A 19,630-nucleotide genomic window follows, 5' to 3' on the forward strand; every position below is an offset into this window, starting at 1 on the left:
GGTTATATGAGCTCGGAAATATAGCCGCGGGCAAGGAATTGATGCGTAATTACTGTGTTCAATACGAGGTTCAAAATTCTTTGACACTAAAATCTAAAATAAACTTATATGCGAGGGGGCAAGTTTTCTGTAACTTATTGTATCTGACTCTAGATCGGTTTGATGTGAAACGTAGATAGAAACTAACCCCCGAATTCATAAACGCTAAAGTTATCAAGCCGATAAAGTTCGTTTGTCCTTTTCTATCACACCGATACGTCGGAAAAGGACAAAGGAACTTTATCGGCTTGATCACTTCAGTGAACGATTATGAATAAAGAGGTAAGAATATAAGTTAATTACAGAATAATAGCTCCGCAATAAACACGTATGTAAATAATGATTCCCATAAAAAAATGGTGAGTAAAGACGGTCCTTTTAAATTATAAACAAACTAAATTTGAATGAAGTAACATTATTCTTTTTTTTTAAACGCAATGCGATATTTCATTTGTCTAGGGCATCTCTTACTCATTACTAGCCAGTCCTTCAAAGCTTAACGTCGCCCGCTAACACATTCTCTTCTGCTTCGCACGACCTTTGACATTTTCAGACGTCAAATTCACCCAACCGAATACCCTGGCCCTGCTGTTTCCGCGCACATTCAATACAAGAACTATAAAGTCCCTAGTAGTTATTACCTGGGGGCCGATTTTTTAGTCTCACTGTCACTAAAATACCGGTTGAAAACGGTGACTTGCCTATTATTTTCAGTGACTTTTCTGAATTCGAACGCGTGATACTCAAAAATCGGCCCGCTGGTCCCGCTACGGTCACGCACATTCAATACCAAAATAAATAATGTAGAAAGTCCTGTGTTACCTGTGCTGCAGTAGGCGATGCTGGTGGTGATGTTCTCTCGGGAGGGCTGCTCGCCCGCGGGGTACGTGCTGCGACACGCCAAGCACACCGTCACGAACAACCGGATGCAGCCACTCGCGTTGGGCTGCGGACAATGTGTACATCGCACGTTATACTTAAAACGAGGAATGGAGAAATATGCATAGGGAATGTGCGTGTGACAATGAAGCTTGCAATAAGCCAACAATTATACATGGCGAGTACTAACTTGAATGGCTTCCAATTACCCTAACAGGAAGGGCAGTATTTCTCTGAGCGATATCCTAATCCAAAGTAGTCAAGTCGCAAGAGCAAATGACATAATGTCAACCAAATTCGTTCACGTCTGCACACTGCGTAGTTGCGTACTGTGCAACGAGCAATCGACAACAGGTCGCTTAACATTAAACTTGTCACGCTGTATTTATGTTTAGCGAAAGACTGTGTGGTTGTTACATTTGTTACTCACCGGATAGTCGGGGTTGGTGGTGGAGTGGTTGATGAGTATACTCGTACGTGTCATCGTTGGAGGCGCGCACGTGCGACCAGAAGAGCGCGTCACGCTGAGAAACGGACCAAAACGTCCTGTGTAACACCATAGTGTCTAACACCACTAGTTCTCATGTTTGTAGCGAGACTGTGTGGTTATTACTCACCGGATAGTCGGGGTTGGTGGTAGAGTGGTTGATGACCGCATACGTATCATCGTCGGAGGCGCGCACGTGCGACCAGAAGAGTGCGTCACGCTGAGAAACGGACCAAAACGTCCTGTGTAACACCATAGTGTCTAACACCACTAGTTCTCATGTTTGTAGCGAGACTGTGTGGTTATTACTCACCGGATAGTCGGGGTTGGTGGTGGAGTGGTTGATGAGTATACTCGTACGTGTCATCGTCGGAGACTCGCACGTGCGACCAGAAGAGCGCGTCACGCTGAGAAACGGACCAAAACGTCCTGTGTAACACCATAGTGTCTAACACCACTAGTGCTCATGTTTGTAGTGAGACTGTGTGGTTATTACTCACCGGATAGTCGGGGTTGGTGGTGGAGTGGTTGATGACCGCATACGTATCATCGTCGGAGGCGCGCACGTGCGACCAGAAGAGCGCGTCACGCTGAGAGACGGGCCAGATGCGCTTGAATGTTTGGTGGAACACCATCGCGTCTGACGATATTTCTTCGACAATGTTCATGTTTTCTAGTGTCGCTGGAATAATAACGTTACATTTTAAAACCCTGATTTTACATGCATACTATTATCTATTTGTGTATTTTAAACAGGCCGACAAAATTCCCTGTTGTAGTACCGTCAACGTAAGACGTCTACTTACAAAGAAGTGGAAATATCTTCCACTTCGGCTGCATTGACTATGAAAAAAGAGGGTGGTTTCTATTTCCGAATTACTATTTCAAAAGTTTTAATGGATTAAACCTACTAAGGGCCACTAGCACCAAGGAAAATGGAGTGTTAACCCGAGGGTTAACCCACCATTTTATATGGAATTTGACAGATGACAGCCCACTAACCCTGAGTTAAGTGGTTGGTGCAAGTGGGCCTAAGTTAAGGTAAGGCAAACACTGGGGCAAGAAAAACACGTGTAGAGAATAGGTTTGTTTAGCCACCAAAAGAGATATTTCTCGGAGATTGCACCATAAATAGTCTGAAATAGACGCTAAGGCCAGTATGTACCTCACCCCACCTGACCTTATATGAAAGAACTGAGTGAAATGAATATCTACTTACTTTCCCACTCGTACCGGTAGCGGGGGTTGAAGAAATAGTGGCACATCTCGCGCGCAGACACTCCGCGGACTTTGTGCATCGCCTTCAGGGGGTCCATCACCATTCCGTCTACTTCTACCTCTCTGAAACAATCATTAAAGTAATGTCAAATTAGGCATGATCAAAAAATTTTAGTCGTCAAAGCTTCTACTCTGTGAAAGTTATAAGCAAATGAATCATTTTGAGTTTATCTTGGACGAGAGCGACGGGCCTTTCCCGCTAGCGATGCGAAACAATTTGAATATTTTTGAAAATTATGCTCAGTATTTAAAATTAATAAAGAGGTATTTACAAATGTGTGTGGTTTAAAGAAGATATTGCTGCACTAACTATGCATCCATACTAATATTAGAAATGGGAACGTGTGTGTGTCTGTTTGTTTGTGCGTCTTTCACAGCAAAACGGGGCGACAAATTGACGTGATTTTTTTGAACGGAGATAGTTAAAGGGACATAGGCTACTTTTTGTCTCTTTCTAACCCCCCACTTCCCTGAAATGGGGGCTGGAAGTTTATTTGAAGCATTCCGCAATTTTCGAATTTAAAGCGAGCGAAGCCGCGGGCAAAAGCTAGATGCGAATAAAAAAACAGACATTGCACCATCGCCCTCGTTTAAAACTATAGTTTCGTACACAAAAATTGATAAAACAACCCATTATTTCGGATTCGCCGTATCCAATTCACCAAAACGGTTATCGTAAATCAATCTCCCTTGATATATACTCAGTGTGACCTACGCCCCAGTAAAGGGTACACAGAGTCGGTGAAACAAACAACTTAACTCCAACCGTACAAATAGCACGTGATATTTGTCAAGTAAATCGTTTACCGCAAACTTATCCAGGGACAGAGCAATATTGTGTCTAGATAATTACATAGTTTAAGATAACGCTACATATTTACATAACAATAGAGATTGAGTTTATCTACAATACATCCGTAAAGCGACGTTAACGAAGAAATAATTTGTTATGAAGGTAATTGAAGAGGACAATTCACTTCATACGGCAACGCCTGCCAGCTATTGGACTTTTTTATTTTTTACACAGTATAAGAGCAGGGTATAAGAGAGGATATAGAAGCGCCTCTTCTGACGAATATACTCCGCGCGGTAAGAATATAATATGCCGTGCATTCGACGATACATTCTCATCCGCTTACATGTGTTGCGGACGTACATAGCGCGCATACATATTTACAGCACGCAGTAAGTTTGTTACAAGAATAGGCTAGTTTCCTATACTTAAAATTAATAATTTTATGCAGTACACGAAATAAAGCACCACACAATTAGAAGAAAAATATGGACAGTAGTTATGTTTAAACGTAATTTCTATTTAATAAGTCAAACAGAAACATATAAAGTAAGTGAATTGACCGTGACGTCACTCCTCAGTATTTCATGGTAATTCCATATTAGCAAATCGTTTTGACAGTTCTTAAAAAGAAGCTGATTTGACTAGTAGGAAACTAGCCCATTATTACTGCTCCTATATTGTGTAAAAACTTTTTACTAAAAAGCGACAGTGCCGAATGCCGCGGGCCGCGCGTAGAATGTTTGTTAGAAGAGTTACAGGTCTCATTATACCGTGTTTTTTGCGTTTAACTGACATGCCGTTATCGTTGGGCAAACTGATGGTCTCTGGGCGCCATAAGTTAACCTGAATTTTATATGATTCACGGTTAGTTTCATAAGACTTAAAAAAAAAGGTAATCACGGTTTATGTCCCGTACAATATAAGTCTTAAGTTAACCTGGCTACAAGACTGCACACACCGACAGACACTGTCAGACTCGCTCGTTGTTAAATCTCTTCCTAACATTCCAGACTGTCTCCAGACTATTAGTACAGTACAATTTAGTAGCGCTTTAATAAATCAATTAAGATTGCGTCATTCAGTTGCAACACCGTCCATTTTTATCCCGAATAATAAACATGCCACGCGCGATCGAGCTTCGCCATTGTTTACAAACCAAACTGGCCAGCTTTAAACCGATTTTACGTCAGCATAGCACAAGAAATTTCCTTTTGAAAAGTACAACGAAACTTGATGTTGTTACGTTACAGTCCCAATTGCAATGTTGTATATAAAATGACGCTATACGTTACGAAAACACAGCGTGCAATGCAATTCAACTTACAACTGTAACTTGATAGCGTTAAGGTACACTGTGGTTCGCTAGAGTTGACCAAGAAAACCTTCTGGTTCTTACAGCGCCGGTTCGAGTTAGAAGTGTGTATAGTATGTGCCCTAAACATAATTGCCTCAAACTAGACTAGACGAGCACAGAATAAGGTCAGGGAAGAGCAATTGAGTTCAGCACTGTAATTACACCTGTTTCTATGCTATAAAAACTTATTAGTGTAATACTTTCTTTTGTACAAGCGTATACTGTAGTTAAAATAGAAATTCTATTATTTGCGTCCTCCATACTGTACTTAATTCTTCCATTTTGATAATATGATGGTGCGACGTGCGACAAACAGAAGTCTTCATTTCGTTGTCATTCATTGGCAAATAATAATACTAAAATGGGGTAATATACCACGTATATTATTACAGGACCTAAATGAACCGCCTGATATGGTTAATGCGAAAAATATGCAGTTGCAGATTTCAGAATATAATATGGTGGGAACAGGTAGTCAGACTAGGCTTACATACTTGCTACTTTAACATTAACACTATCCAGAAAACATCACACGATATGCACATAACATTCACACTATACACTTTACACTTGTTTTCGTTTTAACGTTATATAAATCGTAATTATATAAGTAATTATTTAATTAATCTATTGTGATTGTGACCTGGGTTCCGGCAGAAAATCAGTGCTTCGGATGAAAGAGCGAAGCGTATCGCTGAGCCGCGACCCTTTTGCAACGCACACAGTTTGTATTTTATTTCTTTTTTGTTATTGTTGTAGATTTTTTTTACTGTCTCAATTGTATTTTACTGTTCTGTCTATTTTTTTATGTTGCGCCTAATTTGTGTGTTTTAAATTGTGTATTGTATTGTGTGTGTTTGCAGTCTGCCAAATTAATGACTTATCTATCTATCTTATCTATATAGAATAGGCTAGTTTCCTACTAGTCAAATCAGCTTCTTTTTAAGAACTGTCAAAACGATTTGCTAGTATGGAATTACTATGAAATACTGAGGAGTGACGTCACGGTCAATTCATTTACTTTATATCTTTCTCTTTGATTTATTAAATAGAAATTATGTTTAAACATAACTACTGTCCATGTTTTTCTTCTAATTATGTGGTGCTTTATTTCGTGCACTGCATAAAATATTTTATTTTAAGTATAGGAAACTAGCCTATAGTATGCGGTAGTTACTTGTGAATACTTTGAATAGAAATACGTACCTCCTGTACATCCTCATGTCACCTTCTTCGGCAAATAGCTGCCAACCGATACTGCCTCCGACATCCTCGAACGCGGCTTGTATCTGCTCTGTCGATATCCTGTCGATCTGCAAATAAAATATTCTTGTCAAAACAAGTGCCAAACTGTTCACATTAGGGCTCATACAGACGGGTAGCGTGTATGGTAAATGCAATTCTGTTATGTGTGTCTGTCGTCTGTAAATCTGTATCAGTGCTTACAAAAGGTATGCTTTCCTCTCAGAGACAAACATTAATAGACTGATTAAACAATGAAAAATGTACTTCATTTTACTGGATCGTTGTCACGCGCATTACAACTGTCATCAGTTATTAAAATACTGAGAACTAGACTCACTATAGGTTATAGATACCCCGCTAACATACATGTATATATGTATGTATATAAATTTGATAAGCATCTCATTGAGAAAGGCTCGAGTTCGTTCAAGACGAGCTCGCTCTGACTGGAGACACTCATCGGGTCACTTCGTTAGTGGCGGCCAAACCACATTTATTTCAAAATGTTAACTGTTAACATTTTCATTCAACATGGAACAATCATAGTTATATTTCACTGACGTTCATTCAATTTTAAAACGACATTACCTAGATGCGATTAAAAAAATTACTTAAAAGTTAAGACTCTTAGTGCGTAACAAGTTGCTCCAGTAATTAAAAAATATACTACCTTAAACTTACATTTAAATTAGGAACCTATTTATAATTTGAGTGATAGTATCGTATATTTATAGAGCGCCAATTCAAATGGCTCGTTTCAAATGATCATGACACCATATGGGTGACCCAAATAGATACATGACGTCACCACGGCGTGCGTGTCACACACCCCATGACATTAACGCGCGCGGTGGGACCGAACTTACCCTATTAATTTTAGGTATTTTTCTATTAAATAATAATTGTATAAGTTTAGAGGTTTTTTATTGTTAGTCCAAGTGTTCCTTTAAGTCAAGGGAAGTTAACTAGAAATAAAAATCTAAGAAATAGACCAACTGTGCTTGCAATTCTTAAGAACTATAAAATAGGTATCCCTTTGATAACTTTGATTTGGTATGCTTTTGGCAAAATATATACGTGATGTGACAATTATGTCTTTTACAGGGTTATTGTTTATTGTTTATCGCGACGTGCAGCGATTATCTTATATCAATTCGAGATATATAATATTAATACTGCAGTCTGAAAACCTCTTATTATGTACCAAATTACTAATTAATGTTTTCATCACATTTGCTGTTTAAAGGTCTCATTGCGTCTACGTGTACTGAAGCATAATGTACTATTTTATTCCCAAGGGAATAATGGATTACCCCCGACCGCGACATAGTGGACCGATTTTCATGAAACATGGCTAAGAACACTCCCGACTAACTCAGCTTTCAGACAAAAAAAACTAAATCTAAATCGGTTCAACCGTTCGGCAGCTACGATGCCACAGACAGACACACACACAGACAGACAAACAGACAGACAGACAGACAGACAGACAGACAGACAGACAGACAGACAGACGGACAGACAGACAGACAGACAGACACGTCAAACTTATAACACCCCTTCGTTTTTGCGTCGGGGGTTAAAAATTAATACAATCCGTATAATACTTCAGGCAAAGGATGTTTCAATCAGCCACGGATTTTTGTTGCACAACCAAAATTTGACTATTAAACTACAAAAGATATTATACGGCATGAAAAATGCAATTTATTTATGTTTTAGAATTATTTCAGTGTGTTTTGCATTTATTTCGTAAATTTAACTCAGATAAATCCTTATAATTTACAATCTGACAATATGTTCTCGACTCGCGCTTGACCGCGTGCCAGCGCGAGGCGCCCACCGTTGCCTAGCAACGGAGAGTACAACAGATCAAAATGAATGAATGAATGACAAATAAGTAAAAATTTAGTTCAATTATATGATTTATATGCTTTTTTGAACATTGCATTTAATTTATATGCAGGATTTTCGTGTTTGTTTTCGTTCAAAAAGTGTTTGTTATCAAAAACAATGGAATTTAATGTGAATAATCTGATATAGATGAAGATACACTACTGGTCTTTGCGCCGTCGTTGCGTTGAAGGTTTTGCCTTATGATTATGACATGACTTTTTTTTGTATTTTTCTCTCAAATGTGATGAAAAACATTGTGTGTAACTCAGGAGGTAAGGATATTAAATACTCGTGTCTATATTCACTCCAGCCTGCGGCTGTCGTGAATATATCAGGACACTCGTATTTAATGACCCCCTTACCTCCCTTGTTGCACAATGTACTATTAGTTAGTCCAAAGCAAATACATGTAAGCTTACTGTCTACTTAAAAGTAAGGTATACGGCAAAGTCAGCAAAGTCAAGTACGCACGCTTAGAGAAAACACAGCTAGCCAGCAGCCCATTTTGTCGACCTTCAGTCAATATTGTTGCCTGAATCTACACCATCAGTTTCTCGGCATCTCAACTATTGATCTGTTACATCAATACATTGCAAAATGTATCATATGGATAGGAAGGATAGTTCACTGCTCAATGACGTCGATAAGTCGATAAGTCCTTCCATCTTCTCAAACCTTGTGTGTGATCTTACCTCAGTCCATAGCGGGTGTACTGTGAGCCTATTGTCGATGGCTGGGGGCGGCAGATCCACCTGGTCCCTTGTGTGTACACTGGGAGACACGACGCGTGCACATCTCTCCTCCTCCATCTTGTCAAACCCCGTCTCCACGGCATCGTAGAACTCATCGTCCGGCAACGTCGAATGCGGTCCCTCCTGCAGACAAAGGGGCGGTTATTGAATACTTTGTCGTATTTATTACAGGGGAGATAATGAAACAGGAGTTTATTCATACGTATATAAGAACTTCAGTATTGCAGCGGAAACGGCGCCACATATTTCGTGTTTTTTGGATTGACAACTGTTGACGTTTGATGAGTTTGACGTTCGATAGTCTGTGATAATGGAAAGTTCCAAGAGTTCTTAAGTCATATACATAGAGTCTATGCGAAAAGAAAGGAAAAAAATAATATGCGAAGGAAAAAAAAAAGAAAGTCAAAGAATGTAGGGGAAAAGGTCCGTTTACATTCACCGACTTTTCTCTTTTGGAACTGTATAGGGCCCTATACATTTTACGGCTCTTTCCGAACAGACTTTACCACATCCGAAATAGGCACCTACAAAAAAAATTCATTAATGCCCTACGGTATACATACAGAGTGGGGCCTGTAACAAAGGCGAAGAATTGAACTGTAGGCTATTCTCCTTATACTGATCAACATTTGTTCGGCGACTTTTAAAAATAACTTGTATTTTGATTTTTATCACCCTTGAAAGGTTTTTCTAAGAGGTAATGTATTGCGAATTCTGTTAAGTCTAAAGTGTGACAGACAACGTCAATGACAACAATAATGGCGTACATTGAAGCTAATATTTATTTTGTATGAAAAATTAAAAATTTAAAGACTTCATAATTTTTAAAAGTCACTGAACAAATGTTGATCAGTATAAGGAGAATAGCCTACAGTTCAATTCTTCGCCTTTGTTACAGGCCCCACTCTGTATATGAAGTCAAAACCACAAGTTTACAACAATACACAAAACACCTGATGCATTCACCAAAACATCAATTGAGGGACATTGTAATTCGTCGCACGTGTACCAGACACTAAAGGACGTCGTTAGGAAACGAATTCTGTTGATTACATGTAAGTCGTATGCCCAGCATGATAAGTTAGCGGCCTAGTTCTGGAGAATAGTGTTACTACGCCATAAAAACGTTGTCCTTGGATAATGTGGCTGGTTGGGCTGGTTTGTATGAACTTTTTAAGAACCTTTGCTGCACAATATAAAATGCCATCGTTTTATGGTCTTCATTTTAGAATCTTATTTGAAAATTTGGTGAGCAAATTATGTGTTTATTAAAAAAAACCTGTCTAATATGTTTCCTGTGTACTTAGGCACAACATGTGCGATAGCTAAAGTTTCAAATAAAAACACATTTTAGAAATCGGTTAAATTTAATAATCTGCGAAAAAAGGATTCAGGGTGGCTAGCCGAATGGCACAATCGCTCACGAAACGCTCACGAAACGAAGCGCTAGTAGATATCTATCTCTATCGCGCTTGCGTATTGGCGCGACAGAGCCAGCGGCGTATCGCTTTCGTTTGGCGTCGGAGAAATGCCATTCGGCTACGGGGCCTGTTCTGCTAAATTTACAACATCATCCCTGTTGGTAAGTACAAAAAGAGACTATAACATATTTAATACACCGAAGAAGCAAAAAGAGTAATTTTAATTCAACAACGATAAATATGTATCACAAAGCATAATGATTTTTGGGATCAAATTATTTTTTATGCGCACTTACATAATAGAAGTTACTATGCCACACACTGGCCGACAACTTTTTATTCAAACGACTAAACAAAAAATATGATAAGGTACGTTGACCTCACGATCATTCCCTCGTAACCTTGATAAGCGTTACGATTATAGGTTCAATTTTATTCTAACTCAGGCGTGATCGCATTGGTCGCAAGAAATAAATTAAGTAACTTCTTTTATTTGTACTTACACGTCTGCCGCATGCATCAGAATAGGGGAGCTAATATAGCCACCAAGTGGATGCCAACAATCAAGCGGGGTCGTGACAGACCTAATAGGCGAAGATGGCGGGTTAGACACCTTTATAAGAGACTGGCCGGAAAAGCAACACCAGAGGGGGCTGTGAAAATCAAGCGGAGAGGCCTTTGCCCAGCAGTGGGACACGAGTGGATAACGGGCTAATTAAAAAAAAACTTACAAACGTTTTCAAATAACACATAAAAACAGAGACCGGAGCCGCTGCCATATGTTTTTACGTTTTAAAATACGTTTCTCGATGGCGTAAACGTGACAGAATATGTATGTGATTTAGGACTCCTGAAGTGTCAGACGGACTTTTTGAGTTATTGGAATTTTGATTTTTATTCTAATTAATTTCAAATTTGATTGACGTAATCGGCCGGGAGTCGGCCGGCCGACACTCCAAAGACATAATAAAGATAGAATAAGTAACCGTTTAGGGGCGATGTTTATTGTCTCCATACAATAAATATCATTTTAAGTCAATTTTACGCTATGGAGTAAAGCTCGTCTTTCCTAGAATAGCGGTACCATCGTACTAGTACTAATTATGGAGATGGCCGCTATATGACGGCACCGTTATCCTAGTACCAGACATATTCTAAATTTCTAAAACGACAAAAAATCACGCTAGAGACTGTTAAAATGCGAGGGAGAAATCCTGTCAAGTTTGAAGACATTGCTACTGTTGTAGCTAATTACAGATAATTATCTGTATATAAGTTAGTTGAATGCCTTACTAACAACTTTAGTATCGATTAATGGTACAAATTCACGAAAATTACAAGGTCACATTAACTTTGTGTCAGCATAAATCGTTCCCAATGACATTGAAAGTATAAACAGTCAGATTGATCAGATATGCAAGCTCGGTTTAAATACAAAACAAATAATAACAAAATGTTAAAATACCACTATTAACAGCTTAAAGCCAACGGTAAACAATTTGTAAACAATAAACAACATAAGCTGGGTAATTGGGTATTGGTTTAGGTAGGTACCTAACGACCTTTCCTAAATTAAATTAGTACTCTAACAGACTTAAATATAATCAGATTAACATTTATTGTGCCTAACGCCTATAATTTTAATATCCAATTGTTGGTAATCCTTCTTTAAAAAGACTGCGTTTTCACCAGAAATGTGTAAGGATGCGTATATAGCAAAGGATGTCTTTGTCAAGAACTCTTGTTGCTGGTTCGCTCATGGGGGATGAAGAAGCTAGATACTAGATGTACAGTCAACCAATTTGAATCCTAGGCCACTCTAGAACCCTGTCTCATTTAAACCGTGTTCTATTTGCCATAAGAAGTCACATTGGCGTTTACTGTGCAAAGATTCTACAGTAGCCTATAATTCAAATTGGTTGACTGTACAGGGTGTGTAGCCGAATGGCACAAACGTTCACGAAACGCTCACGAAACTAAACGCTAGTAGATATCTATCTCTATCGCTCTTGCGTATTGGCGCGTCAGAGCCAGACTACCTTTCGCGGCGTCTCGTTTTCGTTTCGCGTCGGAGAAATGCCATTCGGCTACAGGGCCTGGCCCGAATCACAAACCTAGCCTTAAAAGATAAAACCTAGTTTATTGCATTGTCTGCATGTGGAGCATACGTAGTACGTACCTATGCTACGTACTACATAAGGTACGTATTACGTACCCGTACAACTCAACAACATGTCACAATTATGCGTATGCAAATAGCCAATCAGCAACGCCCGATAAGCCTTTACAGTGCAGTATGACTTCGAGTGCATTTTTATAACAACCAACCTTTACTACTGGTATACTAAACCTTATGACAACCATGCCTTATGCCTGTGTGGTGACGGGTTAAGAATTTCACCACCCCCTTTCTTCCCGTGGGTGTCGTAGAAGGCGACTATGGGATATGGGTTAAATTGTGGTGTAGGCGAGAGGCTGGCAACATTTCACTGCAATGCCACAGTTTCGTTTTCTTTTAACCCCATATTTGCCAAGAGTGGCCCTGAAGCTTTAGTGGTTTCATGTGCTCTGCCTACCCCTTTATGGGATGCGGGCGTGATTGTATGTATGTATGTATGACAACCAACCTTTACTATACTAAACCTCAAACGATGTTGTTTGTATTTAATACAATAAAAATATGGTTTAAATGTCAGACATGTATGGTGAAAGAAAACTGCTAACCCTTAGAGCGAATTTATTGCTAACACCCAACAGAGCAACCCGTAGTTGGTAAACTTTCCAACAATCGAAGCCGATCCCTATTGTGGACAATGTAGGTTAAGCGGGTTTGCACCGGCGACCTATATAGGAATAATGAAATGGATTCACTCTTTCAGTGACACGGTGGGGCCTCGCCCTGATACGCTTGGAAGCCCGTACTTGGACTGGAGCAAGATGATTATCTTGGTAGATTGACAACCAAGCTATTTAAGTTGACAAAGGTTTCGATACCATAGACTGCACAAGAGTTACGTTTAACTTGTAGAAATTATGACATGTTCATGAGAGAAAAAACCTATATCAAAATCATTGTAAACTTACTTAGCGTGGTCTGATTATATGTACAAACACAAATATAAGTAAAGGTGCTCCAACACTAAATGTTATAAATGTTATAATATAACATTGTGTGACAGCAAATACTATATAAACTCGAGTTAATACGTGCAGCTTGGTGCCAAAGTTGGCAACACGCGATACTAGCGCCCCTAGCGGCATGAGTTGATAAAAATAGTTTAGTTCATACAGTTTAAAATTTAAAAAAATCACACACTCTTATTTCTTTGTTTTATTCCGTCTAAAAATGTTAAAGTACATCAAGTAATCGCATTTTGTGTTGTTTTACGTACTACGCCTATACTGACAAACTACTTTGAACAACTCGTACCGCTAGATGGCGCTGCTAAAATCGTTGCCGCTTCATTGTATGGGAAACGTCACAAGCTGCACGTATTAACTCTAGAGTTTATATAGTATTTGGTGACAGTCAATCATGCAGATCGAGATTGCATGCAGTCGTAATGTCAATGCCATAGCGCTGTCCCTGTCACGCAATGTTATACATATAACATTTATATCAGCCATTTTTGGAGCAAGTTGACTTTTAAATGAAATGATATACTTGAAGAAGGAAGCCCATTTAATTATTTAGGTAACCTATCTGAAGCCGGCAAAACGTCGATCTGATGTCCTATGATCCTATGATGAACACATGGGTTGTGTATAACATCGTATCGACGTGTGCGATGAATATTAGTCATGTTCTATTTCGCTGCACAAATATTCTACTCTACACAAATATTATGGTGTATTCCCAATCTCCCAGTTGTCTCAGCCCTATGGGCATCGCCATCATCTGGCGGGGGAAAATGGAAAAGCACCAGAAAAAAAAATAAGATAAGTACTAAGTACAACTGAATAATTCATGTGACTGATGTTTTACACTGACATAAAACGAATATAACAAGCGTATTTTCCACACAAATCCGTTTAATATATAAACAAGAGGCAATAAAACTGCAATAAAGTTCGTGTTATTCCATAGCAGTGAAGATACTATTTACTTTAACTGAAGATAAGAAAACACGCCACGCTATCAGTCATTTGAAAATAAACAGGATCTCGGCCTTCTCCGCTAAATATAACTGGAGACAGCGGCATTGATGTGTTTCAGGGACGAGCGCAGCCAATTAACGCTTAAACTGAGCAAATTATTTGGACCTTCAAATGTTTGCCTACGATACGATTAGGAGTCGAGAACTCAATTAGAAACAGATTGTGTACGGTAGACTATCGATATTATTTTCGGGCTACGCTAAATCTTTAGAGCTTATGAATTCCATTTTCGAAATTCATTTCAAGAAAAGGTACAGATAAAGACTACTTGTACCACTACACAGATTTGCAGAATCATGGCTTAGTGTCAAATTCTAAAATCAGTGTCATGCACCCACTTATATGTGGGGATGCTCATTGATCCTTTAACAGGTCACACTAAGTAATGACATATTTGCCGTTGTCTTGCTTTTTTTCGGTTTTAAATTTCTCCTAAAGTTATTTGTTGATCTTCTCTGCTTACAAAATCAGTCTTGGTAGTATCACGTCATTTGAGCGTGGTAGAGGCTAGCTCGTAACACCTATATTCAGGGACGACACTACACCACAATTATTTGGAATCTAATCGAAAGCAGACGCGGCAAGGTATCATAGTTCGCTCGGGGGAGGCACACCCCTTTATGGCGTGTCGGACCATTTGGACCGATGACGTCACCCCGCACCCCACTCTACACAACTATACCATCCCGACCTGACAACGTCTATTTTTGGACAGTTTGACTACCCAAGACTGACAGCCATTCCCATGTCTCATTTGGGTGTGAGGCACGCTACCTAATATCATGGACGATCATGTCTGTTCATTGCACTTTTCGATATTATGGACATCATCATAGTAAAAGTTGTGTACTTTAACTAAACTAAAGGTCGTGAAATCGTGATGTAGTTTCAGTACAAATGTAAACTACGGGTAATTCACAATAAGGTCATCGAACTGATCGATCCAGTACTAATTAATTAAAATTAAAATAATTGACCCACTTTAAATCTGCTAATCAATGAAATCGAAACTAAATTATTTTTAAAATATTTTATTTAACAATAATTTTGTTAATCTACCCACAGACCCACACGTAATTCGGTTGTACTTAATAATAATTTACTACTCGCAAAAAAAACGTAAGCCCGCCAAAACCAGAGCACATTTGCTAAACATAATTTCATACCACAGTTCCAAAACAGCTTATACAATATACAGATACTTCACTCGAAAGCCCATACGCCTCTGGCTACACCCGAGCCTATCTATCAGCAAGACAAGGTCAGAAATTTACATTACATCACTGCCGCCGGTAAAAAGCCGGGCCCGCCACAATAAGGTCTTTGTTCTGGGACTCGTGTGGGAATTAGCATATTAAAGGCCTGACGTCATACAATTCTGTGAGTTTTCTTGATGCATGTACTTTCTTCTTATCAATGAGGTATGCACTTGAACGAAAAATATGTACTCGTACCTATCTATTTTATTTTATTCATAATAAGTAACACAGTATGACAGATAAACTAAAGCTCTATAACGACACTTATCAATTTCGCTAAATTCACGCGAAAGATATCAATTTATTTCAAAAGGAAAATATTGACAGACGCATTTAGTAGGTACAAATCGTGTAGCAGTTATCAAACTTACTCTTATAAGTTAACTCCTGAAATAAAATTGGTGTACCTACACGTCATCGTCTAAAATTAGTCACCAATGACATACTACAACGTGGACTATAAAAAACATCGTTATCAATAAAAACAATGAATGGGAAACTATAAAGCCCACGGAGTAATAAGACTAATGAGTCAGGGATTCTGACTAAATAGATAATTTTGTTCATGACCTATGGTGTTATTGTAAATAACTTCGATGAGTGTAGACGAATTCAGGTGAACGCGCCTCAAGAATCATATGACTCATGTGGTGAACTATCCAATGAATCGCCCTTTAAAATAATTTAATATTGTTGAACAATCGACTACAAAGAGATGTATCCACTTTTTCACTTTAATACAGTGCAATAAAGTGAAAAGGTCTCACACACTTCGTCTACAGTGCAATAAGCAATACAGTGCAATAAGGTGAAAAGGTCTCACATCTCTTCGTAGTCGACTGCACGAAAGGCAACAAAAATGCCACATTTCGACATTAGAGTTGAAAGGACCATTGACTAGATAGGGGACCCACATTAGTACAGGGAGCAATAAGGAGCATAACCATTTCGACAAACGAAACTCAGTAACTATCACTGTCGCACTAATAATTATTGAAGAGCGATATTCACAAAGCGTTTTGTTATGGTAACACAAGATAATGACACCTACCATCCTAACTTATTACCTACTATCTTGAACCTAAAGTTACATATTCACAGGGCACAAGCTTTTTTCTTAGAAGCGTTCGATTAAGCTTATTAAAAAAGGTCAAAGAACTTTAACCGCTTAGGTTTTTTCATAAGAAACACCTGCGTTACTCGCTTTACAAAAAAATCAATAGATACCTCATTCATCAACACCGGCGCAGGGGTTTTGACACTATGTAGAACATACATCAAGCTTGGCAAAAAAAAAGGAGGAATTAAAAAGTGGCAACATTGTAGTGATTTAACAGGGACGATACTACAACTTTGCCACTTTTTTAGTTTGTACTCTTTTTTTGCCAGACTAGGTACTATCAGCTACAAAAGTGCATGGCGAATTTATCAATAAATTCATTCATAATTTCTCCATGCACTTTTCTAGCTGATATTACTTACTTAAGTATATGGAAATGGATTATATATGTTATGTATACTCGCCAATAATATAAAGATCATAAACCTTTAAATCCAGCTAACTAATAATAATCTACTAAAATGAGAATGCTGTAAGAATACTACCAGGAGGTATATATAAAATTAACGATTTCAGCAAATCAAAGTCAGTCATAGCAAATACCACGAGGTCAGTGATATGAATCAAATCAGGAAGCATTTAAACGAATGAATAGAACTCCAATATCAGTTCAATCACATTAAATTAAAGTCCGATGGGGAGCGAATAAATGGGAATTAAATGCCACACTTTGATTCAATATCTTTTTATATTTTTAGGAGCTAAATAACAAGCGTTCACTCTCAATCGCTGCTTCTATCTGAATGCCCCCGTCAAGTGTTCGTTCTCCTTGACGTTTTATCTATTATTCGTAATTTAAATCGGGGACTGCCAGTCAACAAACATAAAAACCTCCATAAGTTCCATTTTGACTCTTTGTCAATTTGACAGAGTAAAAATTAAACTAGCAAATATTGAAACCTGAAGCCCTTCAGGAGGATAAAGAATATCCTGCTCATATCAAACGTGACAAGAATAATAAACAAGCGCAACAAGAAATGTCATTACAAGAGGTATTTCTAATAATCGTTAGTTTCGGCGTTACCCAATGTTTAGTGTAATTATCATTTTATTTAATTATTGCAATCAAAGGTAACAATAGTATAAATATACAGTGCTCCACAAAGCTATGGCACAACTTTGACTGTGGAGTCAAGAAATAAATTAACACTTCTAAGGTTAACAGTTAGTTAAAGATTCCCTGATGAGGGATAAGAGGATATCATCATCATCATCATCATCATCATCAAGGTTAACATTTGAGTACCCATAAACATTAAAATCTAATGCCTTTCTTAAAATCTCCAATTATTTCTTGTCAATGCTTCAAACTGTACGGTTAACGTAATAAAATTGTATTTCGAATGTAGACTTTGCACGTGTAAAGGTGTAATTGATTGCTTCCAACCAGTAAAAGACGCACAATCGTATACCCCAAGGGACTGTTGGCACACAATATGAATAAAGGATACCATAATCAATAGTTCTAGTAACTATTAAGCAACGCGTGTAAGCTAACATATATGTGGCATCAATCTATTCAAGCTCAGCTTGCTTTGATTCGAGTTTTATAATTATAATTAAAGTACCAAAAAGTTAACTATCGTACACCCTAACTACAAAGCCAATTTTTATAATATCGATAATATTTAGAATCCCCCATTCTACCATCGGACTCGTAGACGCACGGCCGGTTTCCATCCTTACTTGGTAGATATTTCGCGAATTCGCACGAAGCGCTTTGCTTCTTCTTTTCTTATGCGCACTGCCAAGGAGTGGAATTCCTTGCCGGCGGCTATATTTCCGAGCTCATATAACCCGGCAACCTTCAAATCAAGAGTGTACAGGCATCTTCTGGGCGAGCTCACTCCATCCAGGCCACGTCTTTGCCTTCGGCTAGTTTGTGGCCAAGAGTAAGCCCATTTATAATAAATAAATAAAATAAAAAAGAAGCCTTGTGTTACGCGTTATTTGAGATTTAATCATTCCTGCCGCCTGGTTCGACCTATGCCTTCCATATATCCTGTACAAACCACAAGACAACGGACACTATATTCGACCCTGCTAAACATACTAAATAGTCTAGCCAACAATTTTTCAATTCTAGCCAACAAATTTCGAATTTACAGCTCTTAACACCATCCTTTGTATGTAATACTTTTTTTTAATAAACGAGCAGCGCGGCGAGAAATTTATGCGTATTTAAGCGCAATTTTTATCATCTCGTTCGAGAATTTATGTATAAATGTAGCGTAATAATGTAATTTAATAAACAATAATGTAATGTGTCTCATAAAGATTGTCTAGTTCTTTTTTTAATCCCGAGGATCAACTCGTTACTCTCTTATAGGTAGGTTAGCTCTTATAGGTACTCTTTAGTTATAGAACTCTAGGAGCGAAACGGTGTATCAGAATTGGCAAAACTAGGTAACCAAGCACCGGGTGACCTAGGCCCGGTGCCAGATGGACTCCATTATGCTGTGATAGCGTATCGAGTTACAGTAACCGCAGCCACGCTACGTAACAAATGTGACCCTAATATGATTTCGCAATGCACTTCTGTTTTCGCACGCGTAATTTATATCGGGTTAGATATGAGGGCGACGTGGTTAAAGTAAAGATTTCGTGCTCAAAACCATTAGTTGTCATTGTTGCGAAATACGAAAAAAGGTAAACAGATTTATGACGCGTCCAATGATTTACTAGCTGTTTGAAAACAGTAAGAACGGCTGCCATGACTTTGACACTGACTTTTTATAGCGAACGTCTGAATAAATTTTATTCCTGCCGATGCATCTCGCTCTCACTTATATGTATATCAGTAAGACTGAAACGGGACACAGTAGCCAGTATTCCTAATACGTATTAGGTCAATGTCAAGTTCGTAAGGATTATCGTTTTTTTTGTGTAACTTGATCACTTGGAACAGTTGTACTTCGAACATATTTTATTTAGGTATCTCTCATT

At 38.4% G+C, this 19,630-nt stretch overlaps 1 protein-coding gene across 3 annotated transcripts in view; it reads right to left on the reverse strand.

The window, feature by feature from the left end:
* The window catches only part of LOC125234462 (ceramide transfer protein-like), a 39,505-nt gene that overhangs the window by 783 nt on the left and 19,092 nt on the right, over positions 1 to 19,630 (reverse strand). For all 3 annotated transcript variants that reach the window (XM_048140717.1, XM_048140719.1, XM_048140718.1), the window contains 5 exons: positions 8,667 to 8,849; positions 6,040 to 6,146; positions 2,625 to 2,746; positions 1,906 to 2,087; positions 862 to 985 (listed from right to left, as the gene is read on the reverse strand). In XM_048140717.1, the coding sequence (XP_047996674.1) occupies positions 862 to 985; positions 1,906 to 2,087; positions 2,625 to 2,746; positions 6,040 to 6,146; positions 8,667 to 8,849 (718 nt within the window). The remainder of the gene's footprint in view (positions 1 to 861; positions 986 to 1,905; positions 2,088 to 2,624; positions 2,747 to 6,039; positions 6,147 to 8,666; positions 8,850 to 19,630) is intronic.

This window comes from Leguminivora glycinivorella, chromosome 16, assembly GCF_023078275.1.
Source record: "Leguminivora glycinivorella isolate SPB_JAAS2020 chromosome 16, LegGlyc_1.1, whole genome shotgun sequence".
Lineage (NCBI taxonomy): Eukaryota > Metazoa > Arthropoda > Insecta > Lepidoptera > Tortricidae > Leguminivora > Leguminivora glycinivorella.